This window comes from Monodelphis domestica, chromosome 5, assembly GCF_027887165.1.
Source record: "Monodelphis domestica isolate mMonDom1 chromosome 5, mMonDom1.pri, whole genome shotgun sequence".
Taxonomy (NCBI): domain Eukaryota; kingdom Metazoa; phylum Chordata; class Mammalia; order Didelphimorphia; family Didelphidae; genus Monodelphis; species Monodelphis domestica.
In genome coordinates, this window is record NC_077231.1 from 214032784 (window position 1) to 214052150 (window position 19367).

At 40.3% G+C, this 19367-nt stretch overlaps 1 protein-coding gene across 9 annotated transcripts in view; it reads right to left on the bottom strand.

Moving 5' to 3' along the window:
* Nucleotides 1–19367, bottom strand: part of HIPK2 (homeodomain interacting protein kinase 2) — a 261143-nt gene that overhangs the window by 36436 nt on the left and 205340 nt on the right. For 7 of the 9 annotated variants that reach the window (XM_056799787.1, XM_056799779.1, XM_056799781.1 and 4 more), the window contains 2 exons: nucleotides 11455–11597; nucleotides 6162–6341 (listed from right to left, as the gene is read on the bottom strand). In XM_056799787.1, coding sequence (XP_056655765.1) covers nucleotides 6162–6341; nucleotides 11455–11597 — 323 coding nt within the window. The remainder of the gene's footprint in view (nucleotides 1–6161; nucleotides 6342–11454; nucleotides 11598–19367) is intronic. The other 2 variants (XM_056799788.1, XM_056799780.1) reach the window with 1 other exon arrangement.

Sequence of the window (19367 nt, forward strand, 5' to 3'; positions counted from 1 at the left end):
ATTCAAATCTGGCCTCAGACACGTCCTAGCCGTGTGACCCTGGGCAAGTCACTTTTCCTCTATTGACCTTACCACTCTTCTGCCTTGGAACCAATATACAGTTTTGATTCTAGGCAAATGGACCACATTTGTAAGTTTGTGAAATGTCTAATAGGTGGACATTCCCTGGGAAATGGAATCCGCTGGCAAAAGCTAGATGAAGTCTGTTTCTACTCTGTCAAATGGCTTCTCATCTGAGAGCAGTCATGCTCGGTATGCCCAAACTAGCAGGCTATTTAGTACAAGGCCTGAGAGGCCGTCCCAGGCTTGGTGATCAATAAGACAGATGAGGGGTCATAAGGCTACAAGTGAGAAATAGGAGGAGGAGGAGTCATTGAGTTCAAGTCCAAGTCTCCCATTTAATTTCATATATGAGCCCCCCAAGTCCCAGAGAAGGTAGGTGATCTGCCCAGGGTCACACAGCTACTAAGTGTCCAACCCAAGTCTTAGGACTCCAGGTCAGGGGCTTCTCTTCTTTATGTTCTGGATTTAAGTATTAAAAGGAAAGAAGCAAACCAGAAAGGAAGCGTTAAGTACCTATGCCAAATACTGATCTCAGTGCTTTACAACTATCACCTCATTTGACCGTCACGATAATCCTGGGAGGGACATGTCCTTATCCCCATTTTACAGCTGAGAAGCTGAAGTAGGTAGTGGTGAAGCCACATCTATTTAGTGTCCCACCTGTAGGCCCAACGCATCACCTAAAGTACGAATACTTTTGTAATTTCGCTAGAAGCTTTGTGATCCTGGGCAAATTCTGTCACCCTGAGCCTCAGGCGGAGAAAGCTGGCTTTGGTGTTTGGAAGACCTGGGTTCAAATCCTACTTCTGATCCATATTAGCAGGGCCACTTAAGCTCTCAGTGACCGAGGAAACTCTTCATACTAAATCACAAAGGAGCTGTTCATCTGCATTGCTGAAGAAACGTTTCATACTGGGAGTCCCTTATACCACGGAAATTACAAGAAAGAAACTGAGTTTTGGTACTGAACAGCAACCAAAGAAAAGCAACCCATGGGGGGCCTTTATATCCTTGAGCCTCAAGAATCTGGAGCTCTGTAAAGATCTGGAGGCTGATCTTTCTCCCTTTAGTTGGCTCAGGCTACTCCCGCCCGTCCCATGCCTCTGGGTCTTATTTAGTTCCACTAGAACATACATGAACTCTCACTGGGTGCTGCCTTCTACTTTTTCTCCTGGAAAACTTAATTTGAGAAAAGTGGGTGTGAATGCTGTTCCTAGTGATAATGATGACAAGCTCCCTAAGAATGATTTAACCCAGTCCGGGTAGAAGCGTCTGGGAGTGAGAGGAACAAGGGACAGGAATTTGGTTGTTCATCACACTTTATCCTGAGGAGGCCCTTTCTATTTCTGAAGGCACCTCCACAAACACCAACACATTTGATCTTTGACAGGAGAGTTGTTCCTCATAAAGCAGTGAAGAAACTGAGGCACAGAGAAGTTGTCACTTTTCCAAGCTTACCTAAGAAAGCTAGTCTAAGATCAGTATTAAAGACCAGGCATTGGGGCTCCTGGTTGAGCGATGCAGAGACAACTATAAAATGTCAGCTGCACAAATGCCCCAAGAGGGGGTGCGGTCACTGGATGGTTCCACAGAGCTAAAATGAGGCCTTGGTAGAGAGGACCCAGATCAAGAGCTGGAGATTTCTAATAAATGTAAATAAATACAGTGTCTTAAATGCCGAAAAGCAAGAGTAAAGGGCCAGAAGGTAGCTCAAAAAAATGCTACCTATTCTTACATGAAAAGATAAGGCGAAGGGGACGCAGGTCCAACATCTAAGGGTGAATGAGCCTTTTCATTTAGCCCAAGGATAGAGAAAAGAAGGATAAGAACAGAATTCAAAACGAGAACAGTTATAATGAGGAGAGCATAAGTTAAAAGCTACCAAGCCAGTCCAAGAGTACAAAAAAGGGGCTAAAATGAAAACAGGTTTCTTGTGGAAAAACCTAGGGGAGCACTGACAATGCTATTGGGGTCAATGGCTACTGAAGAGTTTTGAGCCAACAAAGGGAATTAATCTGTCCCAAATGGGGAAGGATGCTGTTTTTCCAGGTGTCAGAATGGGGCTAGGCTAAAGAATATTTCAGCCTTGGAAGAGGGTGGTATAGAAGAGGTTATATAATTCTCATCTCAAGGGTTTAAATGAAGATGTGATGAAAAAAAAAGGAGTTATAATAGGAAAATTATTGATGGGACTGAACAAACTTTAATCCTGGGCTAAGGTCTGAGTAATGTCAGCCTTTAAATTATTTACCTCAATCACATACTCTGTACCCCGAGATTCCATTGTACCTAAGTTCAAAGGTGCTCTGAAACCTGTGAATTAGACTAGAAGAGAAAGGAATGAGAACCTGCTCAGGCTTAACACAGAACTGAAGAGGTAGAAGGGAAATTAAGAGACTGAGTTCAATACTTCCCTCAACAGGAATCTTACTTATAATCCTCAAAAAAAAAAAAAAGTCATCCAAATTCTAACAGTATGGGAGAATTTATCATGTTATAAAACAGCTCATTAAACTTTGGGGTGGTTCTAATTGTCAGGATGTTTTCTCTAGTGGAAATCTGGGTCTCTGCTATCTGTAACCATTTTTTCTAGTTCTGTCTTCTAGAGCCAAGAATTACTTTAATTTTTCTTCCCCATAAGAGCCCCTCAAATATGTGAAAACAGGTATTATATCCTTTCTAAGTCTTTTCTCCAGGTTAAAGATTTTTAGATCCTTAGTTAATTCCGATATAGCATCATCTCCAGTCTTTTTCCCACCCTGGTGACTCTCCTCTAGGTGCAATTAAGTTAATCCATGTCCTTAAAATGTAATGCTCAGAAGCAAATACAATGTGGATGTGGAATGGCCAGGACTAAATAGAGTGGGGCTACAACTCCTTCATTTTTAATATCATGAGTGCAACCTAAACTCACCACAGCATTTTTGGGTACCATATGATTCACCTTGATTTGTAAGTCTACTAACATTCCAAGATTTTTTTTTTTACTCTTACCTTCTGTCTAAGAATGAATACTGAGAATTGGTTCTAAGGCAGAAGAGTGGTGAGGGCTAGGCAATGGGGGTTAAGTGACTTGCCCAGGGTCACATAATGAGGAAGTGTTCTGAGGCCAGTTTTGAACTCAGGACTTCCTCTCTAGGCTTGTTTTTCAATCTATCGAGCCATCTAGCTGCTCCTTATTCCCGAATCTTTTTCACACAAACTGCTATCTAACCATGGCTCTCCATGTATGCCCTTGTACAGATGACTTTCTGAATCTAAGCATAGGGGGAGCTATCCAAAGACACAAATGTAGAGGCACAGAGAATTCTTCAACCCATTTAAATGAACAGAAGATATATACAGAGGATGAATACAAAAGGCCTGTAAGAATAGAGTCAGAAGCTCAGAATGAGTTGAAGCTGGATGTGAATGCTAAAGACAAAAAGACTAAATAAAAGCTTCATTGGAGAAAAGATGATCAAAGAAAGGAGAGAACTGTTGCTCAAGGTGGACAGGTCAACAATAATAGAATTACAGAAAGTAGCATTATCTTAAAGGGCAACTATTAAATTATATCAAAGTACCAGGCATATATCATTATTACTACGCAACCATTATTTATTTTCTCTGTCAAGGAGAATAATCTTTAGATTAGAAGAGACAAAACAAAGCTCGTTAATAGGGAATTTAAGAGGAAGTAATATTACTAAGAATGCATATGCCTTCATCAAGAACTTGCCACATTTACCTCATTTCTTTATCTTATAGGATTAATGACTAGATCTTAGATCAAGGGAATTCTATAAAGATCATTTATTCAGATGTCAGGGTAGCATTTGAAAAAGTCCCTACTGTCATCCTTGTGGACCACATATAGAGATATGAATTGATGGTAGTAGTTTGGTAGACTCAGAACTTGTTGAATTACAAGACCCCAAAAGTAGTGATTGATGCCTTGATATTAACTTGGAGGGAGGACCCTTAATGGAAAGCCCTAAGGATCTGTCCTTGCTACTGTAGTGTTCAGGACTTTATCAATGACTTGGATAAAGGTATAGATTGGCATGCTTATCAAATTTTCAGATGACACAAACTGGAAAAATTGATCTTGCTAGAGCTCTTTTTTGTTGTGGCAAAGAACTGGAAACTAATGGGAGTACCCATCAATTGAGGGATAAACAAGGGGAATAATAGTATATGAATATAATGGAATACTACTACACTTAAGGAAATAATAAAAGGGATGGTTTTACAGAAATGTAGGGAGACTTGTATGAAGTGATACAGAGGGAAAGGAGAACATGTAAGAGATCAATTTATACTGTAATATCAGTATTGTAAGAATGAACAATTTCAAAGACTTAGGAACACTGATCAATTCAGTGTTCAACCATGACTCCAGAGGACCAAGGATGAATAATGCTGCTTGTTTCCTGACAGGGAGATGATAGACTAAATGTGAAGAATAAGACATGTTTTATTGGATGTGGCCAATGTGGAAATGTTTTGTTTGACTGTGCATATTTATTACAAGTTGTTTTTCTTTTTTTGGAGATTGGGGTGGGAGGTGAGGGGGGAAAAAGAAATGGTTGAAAATTGAAAAAATCAATTAAATCTTGGTAGGCTAGAACAAGGGTTCAAATCTAGTAAGATAAAATATAAAATAGCCAAATTTGTTAGAACAAATACTTAAACTTGACGTAAACAAATTAGCTTCACAAGTCCAAGATAGACTAGTTATGTCTCTATAACACTTTGAAGAAAAAAAAAAGAGTAAAGTCCACAGTTTGGCATTTAAAGCCCTTCATAATCTGGTTCAGTTCTCTTTCCAGGCTTATTTCACATTACTACCCTTTCATGAACTTTGTATTCCAGGCAAACTGTCCAACTGGTTCCCCAAACTTGGCATTCTATCTTCTATTTCCATGCCTTTGCACATGCCTATGCTTGGAATGCACTCCCTTCTCCACCCAACCTCTTAGATTCCAACTTCTTAGATTCCAAGCATCCTTTAAGGTTCAGCTTCTGTAGCATCCCATTTGGAAGTATTTCCTGATTGTCCTAGCTATCAGTGCTTTCTCTTCTCATCTTCCACAAATTATTGTGTATAGACTCATCTGTTTACATGCTGTTTCTTCCCAGTGGAAGGTAAATGCCAGGAGGGCAAGGATTGGCTTTTGTTTTTATGCCCTCCACAAGTAGTACCTCCCAGATGGTTAGCATTTAATAAATGCTTGATACACTGGATTGGAAGCTTTGCAAACTCAAAACATTCACAATTTTTAACATGAAGATTGAAAGCTTAGTGGGGAAGGGAACCTGAGAGTTTGTCTTCAAATATTTTAAGATGCGGAAGATGGATTAGACTTGTTGGAACAAGTGGACTTTTCACCCTAAAAGGCAGAACTAGGAATAATGGAGAGGCAGATTATGACAATGAGAGGCAAAATGTAGTAGTGGATATAGTGCTAGATTTGCAGTCAGGAAGGTTTGGACTAGTTTAGATTAGTTGTGAAGTGGTGCACCTCATAAAGCAAGTCCACCCAGAAATTCAAATTAATGGAACCAGGGAGAAACAGGTTTTCTGATCGATGACTTACTTCGTCTCACTTCAGTTGTGTGACCAAGGCCAAGTTCCTTAATCTCATGGAGCCTCAGTTTCTTTACTTGTAAATTAGGTATAATTGAGTACCTACCTCACACAGAGAAAGTATATAGTGTTTGGCTAAATTGAAAGTTCTCCAAAAATGGTATCTATTGTTACTACTATGAAAGGGAAACTTTCCTAACCAACAGATTTTTTAAAAAACAAATTTGGGCTGACTTTGGGAAGTGGTGGGTCCTCTTTCCCTGGGTGTCTTCAAGCAAAGGCCAGATGCCAATTTGTTGAAGATCTCAGGGAGAGAGCAGGTGACCCTGTTCCGGGTTCTCCCAGGAAAAGCTGCTCCCATTCCCAGTGGTGCCTGAGCGCTCTCTCCTACTGATGCCCCTACAGAGCCTGCTATGGTCCGTCGACACCACCACCCATCAGGCCCAGACCCTTTTCGGGGCCTCAGATCAAAGCTGAGAGCGCCACCAAACCCACTGAACCCGCCCCCACCTCCGTCTGGACGCACCTGGCTGTTGCCTGGTGCTGCTTATTCTTCCGTGATGACGTTGTGCTAGTGGGCTGCTGCCTCATCACGTGGGCCACACCGACGTTCAAGGGTTGGGCCGCCGGCAGGGTCACGTGGCCAGTCAAGAGCGCAGGCTGCTGCATGATGGGGTTGTAGTGGCTGCCGTGAGTGTGCGTGTTCCTATGAGGGCAGAGTGAAAGCAGCGGCATTTTATTTCTTTGAATCAAAGCTCTTCATGAAATGAAGCATCATCTTGTAGAGAGTGGTTTGACTACAATACCAAGGGGTGGTCACTGCACTAGTTTTGTGGTCAACTGATGGAGGCAATATCATGGCCAGGAAGCAGGCACAGCCTGAAGAGCTGCGGGTCCCTGAAGGGGGTGCTAGAGGGAGTTCTAATATGCCCTACAGGGCCTCACAAGGTCCTCTCGGTGATAAACCTCTACCTCAGCTCCAGAAGAGCTTCTCATTTGAGAGCGGGCCACAGCCCCAAAGAAGCCCAAGCCATAAATGGGCACAGCTACTTGCGGAGGGCTATTTCACCTGTGCAACAGCTCTCAAAGACACCCACCCTCCTCCCCTGCCACCACCCAGGTGCAGGCCCTCGCACCTTCGGCCTTCAGCCCTGCAGTGGCCTGTTGGTGGCTCAGCCTGCCCTAAACCTCTCCTCACTTTTGTCCACCCCCATTTGGCCTCTACAGGGGTTTTCCTAAAGTGCAGGTTTAATCACATTTTTCCTCAATTCAATCAACTCCAGTGGCCCCTTATCACTTCCAGGATGAAATACAAAATAGGTGGCTCAATATTCAAAGCCCTCCATGGCCTACCTCACTCCTTTCTTACAGTAACCTACTCCCCACCAGATTCTTCCATCCAGTGCCGCTGGCTTCTGACCTGTTCCACAAACAAGACCCTCCACCTCTCAAGCCTGGGGATTCTAGCAGTCATTCATGTCTGGAATGCTCTCCCTCCTCCATTTTGACTACTGTCCTTCCTGGCTTCCTTTAAATCCCAAGCAAAATTCCACTTTCCCTAGAAAGCCTTCCCAAATCCCTCTTAATTCCAGTATCTTTTTTCTTTTAATTATATCCTATTTATCCTGTACAGAGCTTGCTTTGTATGTATTTGTTTGCATGTTGTCTTCCTCATTAGAATGTAAGCTCCTCGAGGGCGGACATTGTCTTTTGTTTCTTTTTGTATTCCCAGGGCCTGGCACATGGTAAATACTTCATATTTATTGAATGAATGAATAACAAAGCTGTTCACTAGTGATAAGGAGGTGCTTTGTTAAGGGGGAGGGTGAACACAGCCAGATTGAATTAATTATGTACATTTCAAAGAGGAGATAGATTTTAAGTATTGTTGCAAAAGAGAAAGAGTGACCTGTTTTGTTAAGAGAACTCCAGATGTGTTTGGTAGGCTCTGATGACAAATTAGGGGAGCTATAGGGATGGAAATTATGGGTACTTATAATGGTTTTTTTTACTTTTGTTTTTTAAAGTTCTGAGTAAATGATAATAGTAGATGAGCAACAAACAATGAAAACTGGAAATAGTGAACTTCTGGAGGAATAAGTCATTTATAATTCTCAATGTCCAGCTCTATGACTGGCAGTCAATAAAATACTTTTTCAATGGAATAAAGAATGAAAACAGCCGTGATCAGAGTTCCATGATATAACTTACAATGAAATTAATCTGACCCTTATCAATGCTATAAATATCCCCAGTCCCCAAATTATAAGCTAATTACATCCCAACATTTCATTTTTAAAGGCCAATTGTTTGGACAGAAGAATAATTTCCTTTGCCATAACGGTTATAATTTTAGCAGTCAGATTACTCTTTAGACCAACATGTGTCTAAAGTAGCACACATTTGCAAGACAAAAAAGGAAAAACTTTTCAATATAGGTAATTAAATTATAATGATAATGGAATGGAATGTGTTTTTTTATTTATCTTGAATAATGGTGTTTGAAGATAAGATTTAATTGGAGGAAGGTGATTAGGTAGATGATTATAATCAGGAGATGCTGAGAAGGATTTGGACACTTTCAAAGTCTGCAGGGTTGATGGCCTTAGTTCTTTATTTTATTTTCCACTTTAAAATTGATGGCTTTTTCTTTTCCTTGAAGGGATTTGCCCAGGGTCATAGAGGTAAGGCTGTAAAGGCTGGCCTCAAATCTTATCTTCAGACTCCAGATCTGCTGGGCTTCCTCCAACTCATGTAGAATTGACAAAGAATGGAGCAAATGGGAGGAACACACTATGTGTATGAAAGGCATTAAAGAAGGGCCAGGGGAGGATAGTTTCCCCCACTACACAGCCTGGCTTTTGTTCAGAATGAGCCAAAGGAGGTGCTGGACAGAACTCAGGAAGAGGGACTAGACAAAGGTAGATAGTATAAAATGAGACACAGAGCTCAGAGACTGCCTAGAATTTTGATTATGCTGCATGGAACTAAGGCAGAAATGGTGAGTAGTCCATATAAATGAAATCACTTTCACATAACCCAAACCTTCGTAGCTTTTCTTTCTGTTATAATATTTGTAACCACTCCCTATGAACAGTATTCTTTAATGCCACATGGTTTAATCTTCATCACCTATGGGGAGTGACACTACAATGACTAATCTGATTGAAACTAGGAGTTACCACAGTCCTGGTGGCTGGGCAGTTGAGCTACGAGAGCAGCAAAGCATCAGTTGCAGCCTATAGAGCCAACAAAGGCATTGACCTTTCTCCCACTCTGGAGCTACCAAGAGGCTTAGATAGAAGCTGGGAGAGGAGAAATCATTCAGCTGATCTTTGCTCAGGCCTTAATATTGTAGTTATAAAGCGGATTGTGCTAGGGAAGTGAGACTGTGAGAGAACCAGGTGGGCAAGACCTGTTTTGCTTCACCCTAGGATAGCTCAGGAGACTCTTGACACCAGGTTTATTTACTCTCTGTGTCTGTATCTCTGTAGCATACCCACTAGCAAAGTGTGTGTGTGTGTTGGAAAGCTAGAAAGCTGGGGTAGAAGTGGGGTAAAGATGATTTCAGTCCTGTACACAAGACTTCCCTCTCATTCTGCTCTGGACTCTTCATATGTGGTCAGCCTTCTATTCACAGGTATACAGATAAACATTCATATTTTAACTTCTTGGGTTATGGAATACTTCTGTAAAGATAGGGGATGAAAAATTTCTCTCTGTGTAATCAATAAGTAGAACCAGAAGGATATATTTTAAAAGACTACATGAATAAAGTGGCAGCAATAGGGACAATAAGTAGAAATTAACTATATTTGTCTCACTTATCCATGGTAGAGATAACTAAAAGTAGAAAAAAGTTGAGTAACAGATTCAGATAACAGCTGAGGAATTTGGAAACTATAGCTTAGGAAAATTAGGGGGTAAAGATGATTTTTGAAAAAGTGAAGGATATGGCTTCTACTCAGCAGGAATCAATGCTGCTTTTGATTTAATGTGGCCCCCACTGGGAAAGCTGCCCACCAAGACTTTGAGTTGTTTCTAGAAATCCCAGAAAAGCCATATTGTTGATCTCTTCTATTGGAGTCAACATTGGCTTACTGAAGAATCCTCTCTGAAAATGTAAATGTTTTCAGGAGAGATAATATATTAGGTTGTTATACTAGAAAAACAACTATTTACTTCCAAAAACTAGAATTTATGGAGGCAGCACAGAAACACTAGGAGCCTAACCTGAAGATAAAACATTTGCAATTTCTTAAATCTGCCTAGGACTTGCCAGCAGTGAGCATGTGCAAATTGCATTTGTATTTCTCATGAAGTTGTGTGCATGAGCATGTCTTTTTCAGTGGGTCAATATGAGGTGGATGAGATTGTGGTAAAAAGGGGACCTGTGTACCTCAACACTAGTAATGTCAAGAGGACTTAGTAATGGCTTCTCAGGGAATAGGTGGTTCCTGTAGACTCATCTCCCCCTTTTACTTTAGCTATTTGCAAATAGTGACATTTTAGGTGGAAGAGAGGCTCTACAAAGAAACAATTAGAGACTGGGAGAAAGAGGAAATTGAAGATGATTTGGGCAAGAAAAGTCTGAGAAAGAATATGTGAAAAGGAAGGTGGTTTACTGTTGCTTGTTTAGTTGGCCCAGCGTTATGGAGAGAATATGAAGAGGCAGAAATAAAAACTAAAAGAAGGACTTCTCTCTAAGGGGAGAGTTAGCATATGCAATAGAATCATAAAATTTTTAGAGTTGGAATGGGCTTCAGAGATCATTTAGTGCCACCTCCTAAACCATGCAAAGATCTCTCTAGCTTCTCTGCTATGTGATTATTTAGAGCTATACTAGGAAAAAGCAAAGGTAATATTGGGTGCTAAGAAGCAGTGCAAAGTTTGGAGAACATACTCCTATGGAAGTGGAGAGTGGTGTGGGGAAGGCTGGAGGGGCCAGGGAAGAGTAGGGAAGTGAAGGGAAATAGAAATGATAGTAATCTCAAAGCCACTGTGATTTTAAATTAGAGACTCTTCTTAAATGGGGGGAATCATGTGTATTAGAGATAAATTTAATATGGTTTAATCATGTGTGTTAGGGATAAGTTAAATATGGTTCAAATGTGATAAATGTAGTTATTACATGACTATGAGACTTAAAAATCACTCACAGTAAGCATCCTAAAATTTATGTTCAGGTAAGAGCTGTTTCCTCCCAAGTAGGGGTCTGGTAGGCTATAAATAAATAAATATATGCACACACAGACATCTCTCTCTCTCTCTCTCTCTCTCTCTCTCTCTCTCTCTCTCTCTCTCTCTCTCTCTCTCTCTCTCCATCTATACATATATAATGAATCCAAGGATGTGTTATGGCTCAAAAATGATTTTGGAATTCCTCTTTTGGAATTGCCTTCAGTGAGTTGAATCTTTGTCTTTCAGAATAGATTTATAAAGCCATTTGTAACTATATTCAGTGAATAAGATGGGTTCTGACTACTATTTTTGGTTTTAAAAAATGAGACATTATGCATCAAGTTGGCTTTGGAAACAATTTCTAAAGAGAATTGCAAAAATGTAACTAAATTAAGTATATAGTTTGCCAAGGTGAATACCTTGAAGGATTGTACTAGGCTGAACTAGTAGGTCAGTGAAAAAGAAAGTCTCATCATGCAATATTGTGTGCTTCTGCCAAACAAGGCACTTTGCAAATAGCAAATTCATGCATATAAGAGCTCAGCAACTCTTGAGTAGCAGGTGCTATGCTTTTGACTTTGAACATACTCATCCCCCTTAATATCTTTAAACCTTAACATTAAGAATTGTCTCCTTACCGCCAGTCTGCCAATTGCTGGGTCCCTGCCATAGTCTCAGGAATTACAGTTGCATGCTGCACTGAGGTATGGGTAGCCACTCCAGTCAACTGCTGCCATGCTGGTGGAAGCAAAATCTGCTGGGTCCCACTTGGCCAGGCCTGCTATAGAACAGAAGGGATGTTCCATTATCACTTGTTTCCATCAGCTGACAAGTACTGGTCTGGGTCCTCAAGGGGGTTATTATCTAGTTGGGAGTGATGAAACTAATGCATACCACTAAGATCCTCAGGTCTGTAAGAACCATTCAAAAATGGGAGACAGATCAGAATGGGCCAGAATTGGTAGATAAAGCTTTAGAGAGGAGGAATAATTTGAACCAGGCCTTGACAAATAGGTCGCATTTGGATAATAATAGTAAGTGGCATTTATACAGCACTTTAAGGTTTGGAAAAATACATCTGTAATCTCATTTGATCCCGACAACAACCCTATGAAGTAGATGCTATTATTGCCCTTATACAGATGCAGAAACTGAGGTAGAATCATTCTCAATAATCTATTTTTTTCCAATCTAGATCCCAACCAATGGCATAGTTAGTATTCAATGTATAGGATTGAGATGAGAATGAAATATGATTAAGAACTTTAGATCGTATTAACATAAATTAAGTAGATAACTATAAAATGACAAGTTGGAAAAGAAAAAGTCAATCACAGTTAACAGAACTTCTAGTGCAGATGATCTTGTTTAGTAGTGAGTATAGTTTCATATTTCTGAAAGTGCCTGAAAGTATTCTAGCAGAACTGTTTTATTCTATACTTTCTACTTCTGCCAACTCCCCACCTAGATTTTATTCCAAGGTTTATAAGCACCAAGCCCCAAACCCCCTAAGTCCTTTTCACTTATATAATGACATTAGATTTTATAGAATGGGGCTAAAATGAACTCTTAGGGAAAATGAAGGGCAATGTGAACATATCCCTTTAAAAAATGTCATTCTAGATCAGAATGTGAGTCATGAAGCACAAGTCGATCATTACTAAAGGAGTAATGCTGGTTTCTATGGTTGAGCTGATATCCTGGGGTGAAAGCACTTATTTTATTCAAAGGAGGCACATTTATTTGCTAAGCTAATAGGGCTTTTAAACAAGCTAAAAATGTGTAAGAATGACATTGGGCAAGACTTATGGTCAGCCAAGGAGAGAATTCCCTGGTTCAAATTCTCTATTCTTCATAATACCTTTCCAGGTCACCATAGCATGAATTGATCCCTGTCCTCCCTTCCCCCCAACCTTTATTGATGCCTTTTATTATTACATCACACTTTCTTCTATCCAGTGAGCCTTCTGTTATAACAAAGGTTAACAAAGAAAAACAGTTCAGCAAAACCAACCAATAAACTGACTGCATCTGACATAAGCATCATTCCATAGCCATAGTCTCATCTCTTTTCTGAGGCCAAGACTGGTCATGATAATTACACAGCATTCAGCTTTGTTTTTATTATTTTTTCCACCTATATAACTGTATTTATTGTGCCTATTGTTTTCCTGGTTCTATTTAACTCATTCAACCCATTCTATTGTTTTTCTGGTCATGTCCAACTGTTTGTGACTCCATTTGGGGTTTTCTTGGCAAAGATACTGGAGAGGTTTGCCATTTCCTTCTCCAGCTCATTTTCCAGATGAGGAATGTGAGGCAAACAGGCTTAAGTGACTTGCCCAAGGTCACCCAGCTAGTGTCTGAGTCCATATTTGAACTCAGGAAGATGAGTTTTCCTTAATCTAGGCTGTGCCACATAGCTGCTCTTCTATTTTCTTTACTATGCATGAATTCATGTCTCTCTGGGTTTACCCAAATAATTCAATTCACATACCCTATTTTTTAACCACCTCTCACAATATTTAATGTTTATACCATTGCTTGATAATTACGTACCAACTTGGAATGTTGTTCTGAAGTTTTAATTTAAACATTTCACAAATCTGTCTTGTTGCCCTAATTAGACTGCAAGCTCTTTGAGGAGGAAGATACTCTGGATTAGCATTGGTAAAGGTTTTCAAGTTGTGCCCAAACTGCAACTTGAAGCTGCCTGTGAGCCCCAGCATTACCCTAGAGTGGAGAGAGGGAGTGCTCTCTTTGGGCAGCTGGACAGAGGAGTTGGGTGGGTAAAACATGTCCTCAGGGGCTGGGAAGAGGGGGAACAGAGTAGTTCCCCGGTGCCAGTGGGGCACACATGCCAATACTTCGCCAATGCTGCTCTAGGCGGTCTTTCTAGCCTCCCTCTTCTTACCCTAACTACTTTGAATCATTTTTAGACCCTATCCCAATTTCGTGGACAAAATAGACAATGGGCAATCAATATAGATTTCTGATCCCTCTGTGGTTAGCTACACTATGGGAGGCTTTTAACTCATTTAATCAAAGACAATACTTTTGAGCTTAACTTTCTGTGATAATAGGTTATCATAGATATGAGATCTATCATATGAGGTTACTTGTAGATTTCCTCTGAATATGGCGAACATGGAGCAGTCTAAGTCTATAGTAATAAAGGGAGTAGTGGAGATCCTTGGGTCAGGAATGGGCAAGGGAGTGGGCGATAATATATGATATATGGATTTCCCCCCACTACTTAACCCTTTCTCCTTCACTGGGACAATGAAAAGAAGGTGATTTGGTTCATCTACTATTTTCCTTCCCTGAGGCTGAGAATGGGAGTTCAGGCAAGAAAGGGAGAGCGAGGGAACCAAGAAGCAAATGGCACAGCTGTCACCTACTGGGGTGGGGGCTGGGGGAGAGAAAGGGGGAGAAGAATATTGAAGGGGGGGAGAGGAATATCTGGGGGAGTAGGGGACTTTTTGTATTGATAGTAAGTTACATTCCCAAGAATGGCCCTCCCTATATATAGTAATGTGTTCTAATTGGCACTTAGAAATACAATTTTTATGGTTTAGTTCATTTTTCCTCCTTCACTAAGATCAAGAATCCTGATTTTTGTCATCTGAATCTGTTGCATAGTTCTGAAATTGTTAAATTACTGGAACCTGCTTGCACCTGGAAGTAGAAAAACCTGAGGGCTGAGATAAAATTCTTTGCTATAATCTTTGAAAGGTTTGTTAAGAATTTGTTGCAAACACTCTGAAAAGTGTCATAAGGGATTCTTTTATTCAGTTAAAGAAATAAATCTTCTCATCTTAAAATTTCAAGTTATTTTCTCATAATTTGCATTTTTTCAAAACTCTTTCAACAGTAACATGTTTTTCTGTTCTTCGTTGGCAGTTAAATACTAATTGGACATTCAAATATGTTTACCAAAGCTGGATAACAGAAAGCCAGTGCCCCCAAGATGACATTCAGCACCATTTTCAAAGCTATGCTGACCCTGTGGAATGCATAGCTTCTGCCATTATAAACAAACAAATTAGAGGTTTACAGAAATGGAGCTAGGTCTAAGAGAACCACACATTAATCACTTTTTCTGAAGCTGAAAATGTTGAGGTTGAAGAGTTTTGTTTTTTTAAATAATTTGAGATGAGGAATATTTGGTTGGGACATTAACAATATCTGCTTGGACTCTTTATATAGTTACCTACAATCTAAACTTCTTAATCATATGGTATCATAGATTTAGAGCTGGCAGGGACCTCCCTTATTTTATTCAACTTCCTTATTTTACAGACGAGGAAACTACGTCCAAATTGGGGCTGAGACTAATATCCTTGTTATAGCATGGGGCACACACATCAGCAATCAAGACCCATTTTCTTCTTTCAGTTTCCCTTTCTTTTTTATTTTCTTGGGTGCTTCATCATATCTCTTTTTAGTAAAAATGGTTAGTTTCTTTTTTTTTTTTAACTTTTCTGTCTTTGCTGAATAGTTAGTATGGCAAATAAAATAAAATTACAAGTTATGGCTCTTCTCAGGGAAGCTTAGGAACCAAGATTAATAAATATAAATACTTGAGAGATCTATGCTTTCATCATTGTGGGTACTTCTGACACTGACTTAAATTATTTTCTATCTGTAACTTGGTAGTTGTTTTGAGAGTTACCATGGTGAAAGGAACAAATAAAACTAAACTTTTGTCCCTGTAGCTAACCTAGTGATTCACCTCTTCAAACTTATCTATTCTGCTCCTTATAAGAAACATGCAGTCCACCAACAGGACTCGACTTGGAGCTTTTCCAGCTTGTCAGAATCTACTAGAGCTCATACTCTACTGATACAAGCCTTTGAAAACTCAGAGTGGTTAGAATGCCCCGATGAGGTATCATGGTAAGACTTCAGTAAAGGAACAAATGTGAAACAATCTGCAAATATAAGAAAGGATGTAATTAAGTATAAAGTTATGTGTTTTTGTTATTCAGTTGTTTCCACTTGTGTCCAACTGTCTGTGACCCCATTTGGGTTTTGTTTTGGCAAATATACTACAGTGGTTTACTATTTCCTTCTCTAGCTCATTTTATAGATGAGGAGACTGAGGAAAATAGGCTAAAGTGACTTGCCCAGGATCACATGGTTAGTAAGTAACTGTCTGAGGCCAGATTTGAACTCAGGAAAATGGGTCTTCCTGACTCCAGGCCAAGAAGTTTTATCTGTAGCACCACCCAACTGGATTAAATAGCCTCCAAGATCCCATCTAGGTCTATGATATCATGGCATTATATTCTTTAAGGCAATATTCATTGTGATGTCCAATATGTTGCGTTATTTTGGATTCTCTAGAATATCATTCTTGCTGGAGACTGTCTATTTGTAAGTGTATTGGTCTTCTATAAAGCTGATTCAAGGCTTAATTAATGAAATTAGTTGGGGGAGGAGAGTGAGTTCAGAAATCAGTTTGAAAATGACTAAATCAATATAAGTATCACTTTTCAAAAACTGATTCTGATTTTCCCATTAGTTTCAGCTTGAAGTGCTCATATATCCAGTTGTTCTCTGAACCAGAGCAAATCTTGTCTTTTTGCAGGTGGGCTGGTCTATTTACAAATAGGTTTGTTATGTATGTATGTCTTAACAGATATGTAGTCAAAGTTTTCTAAAGACAAATGAATGGATTCTATGTATTCTAATAACCTGTGATGTTTTAGCATCTAATCTACTTTCTCTGTGTGATCTTAATGAATTAATACAAGTGTTGTGTTAATATCTTATAACTTGATCATGTGACATAGTTTTGATTCCCTAACTTATCTGATTCTTTTATCATGGCAGCAAAGTACTTTGTATGTTTAGTATGTGTGTATGTATGAGTCACAGGAAACAAGATTATCAGATTTTACCTAGAACCACAAAGTGGGAAAATAAGGTTTTAAGTGACAAATACACTGAGTCTTTCACCAACTTGTTCATAGGTCTATTTTAAGGAAGTGGCTTGAAAAAAAAGTCTTGGACAGTCCTTAACATTCCTGTCCCTCCCTTCCCTGACTCCAAAAAAACTCCTAGCCTTAAACTTGAATTTTGATTGGGATTTTGCCCTTTCCTAAAATAAGTGGAAGTATTGCTCCATCTGGGCCTTTCTATCAAATCTATCACATCTGCAAAAACTAGGCCCTAAAGAGCTAATCAATCCTGGGTCTCTACAAGCCATTAATAAACAACAGATTTCAGATACTCTAAAATACATTTTCACAATTCTCTCTCGTGGCCCTGCCCTGCAGAAGGATAGCCTTGGTTTCCAGAGATAATGAAAGGGTTACCAATGGTCTCTGCAGTGATATGTCTGTAGTCATCTAAGACAATTTGTTAACAGTTAAGCATTCTATCCTCGGTATACCTTGATCTCCTCACCTTTGTTTGTCCTAATAGCAGTGATACTTTCCACTTACAAAGTCCCCATTTACAAGGGCCTTTTATTTTTACAGTCCTTAGCATCTGAAAGGACCTCTAGAGAGGATCTAGGTAGTCCCAGAGAAAGGAGTGACTTGCCTAAAGCCTCACTGTGGGTAGGAGAGCTGGGATTAGAAACCAGGCATTTACTGGTCTTTCCAATGGAATCATCGATTCAGAGCTAGACGATAGCTTAATAGTCACTTATTCAATGTCCTGATTTTACAGAGGAGAACGCTGAAGCTCTGAGAAGTGAGCTGACCAGGGGGACCCAATGATGAAGCATCAGGCTCTCTGACAACAAGGGGAGCCTTATTTAGGCCACCTGACCCTGTTCCCCACGAGAAGCTGTTGGGAGGCGAGGCAACTGCGTCCATTCAGCAGAGACCTGGTGAGGATCACTGGAGGCCAATGCTTCCTGGACTTGGCTCTGTGGAGTAAGACACTCCTTCTCCTAAAGAGTGATCGAGGACGTTGGGGGGCGGGGAAGGGAGGGGTGGGCAGAAATATTTATTTCAACATCAATGTGAGGACTGTAAAAAAGGATAAGGGGGCAGCGGCATGCGGCTCCTGCTGGCATAGTCCAGAAAAGCCGAACGGATGAAAACAGCGCGAGGAAATACGGAAGAACCCCCTGGCAAGGAACAGAGCTTACTCTGCTGAAACAAAAGGTGGCTCTAGAGGGCATAACTGGCATCCAAGGAGGAAAATGGCAGAGAGGCGGTTAGGAGGAACATAAGGGGACACTTGAACAGCTAGAGCTGTCCCAAAGTGGAACAGGTCGCCTTGGGAGGGGTGGTTTCCCCCAGCACCTGTCTCGGAGCAGAAGCCATGTGGTGAAAAGGATTCTCAACCAGGTACAAGTTAAACTACATGACTTACGAGGTCCTGTCCTAAAGCATGCTGGCATTTGGTACAACATCTGAGAGAGAGGAGGAAGATGGGACTTCCTGGTATTAAAGCAAAGGCGACAGCAGCCACCTGGAGGCAAAGGAGAGAGCTCCAATGCTGGTCAGGCCTCCGATCAGAAGCCAGAGTAGACAGACAAACCTGCTCCATGGCAGGAAGGAATCTAATTCTTGCAAAGACTGAGCTCAACTAAAAAAGGTTGTTCAACCCAGGCCTAGACGGTGAGGCTGAGAAGGACTGGTCGGTTAGAGTCTGATCCTAGAAAGGTCAGGCTGGAGACCACAAGCCTGCTTCCCCTGCAGTACTTGTCAGTGGTAAGACAACATAGAAGAGGCTCACAACCAAACGGCTAAAACAGAGGACAGCACATGCAGTTAGTTGCCAGGCATTGGGAAATGCCGACAGTCGGGGCTGTCGGTAATGTGCCTCTGATATTTCTGAATCATTATAACTATCACAAAGTTTCCCTCATTAAACACATTTGCAAGATAGTTCTGCAGAATCACAGGGTGGGTGTACGGTTATAGTTCTCAGTTGAGGCAATGTGAGGAATGAGGAATAAGGAATTTGTGGCAGGGAAGATTAAACAAATGTCAGACTAGAAAACTGGTGTCTGAATCCTGGCCGTTATGATGTACATGACCTTGGGTAAGTAACTTAGATCTATGAACTTCAGTTTCCTCATCTGTTAAATGAGAAGTTTGGACTAGATCTCTAATATTTCTTCCAGCTCCAAACCTATGATCTTATGATTAAGACAAGTTGGGGTTTAGGAAATCTAGGTCAGCTTTTTCTAGAAATAGCACCTGGAAGCAGGACAAATGAACCTTTTTGGAGTTGTCTTTTTAACCCTGCTGTTTTCCTCTTAAAATGTGAATATTTCTGGGAGATATCATAGCTTAACCTCATATCTATCTTTATCCATAGAAAATATTGTTAATTTCCCTTTTTCAGTAGGTTTTTTTTAACCTGCTAGATTTTCTCCAGGCTCATTTTTACTTGGAGGCATATTAAACAGATAAGCCTGCTGTCCTAGAAAAGTAGATATATAGGGCAAATAATATTGCTATTTCTCCAAAAATCCTTCTAAAAACCCCATATCATCTTTACAACCCAGTGGAATTGCTTGTCAACTCTGGGAGGGGGGAGGAAGAAAACATGAATCATGGAACCATGGAAAAAATTTAAA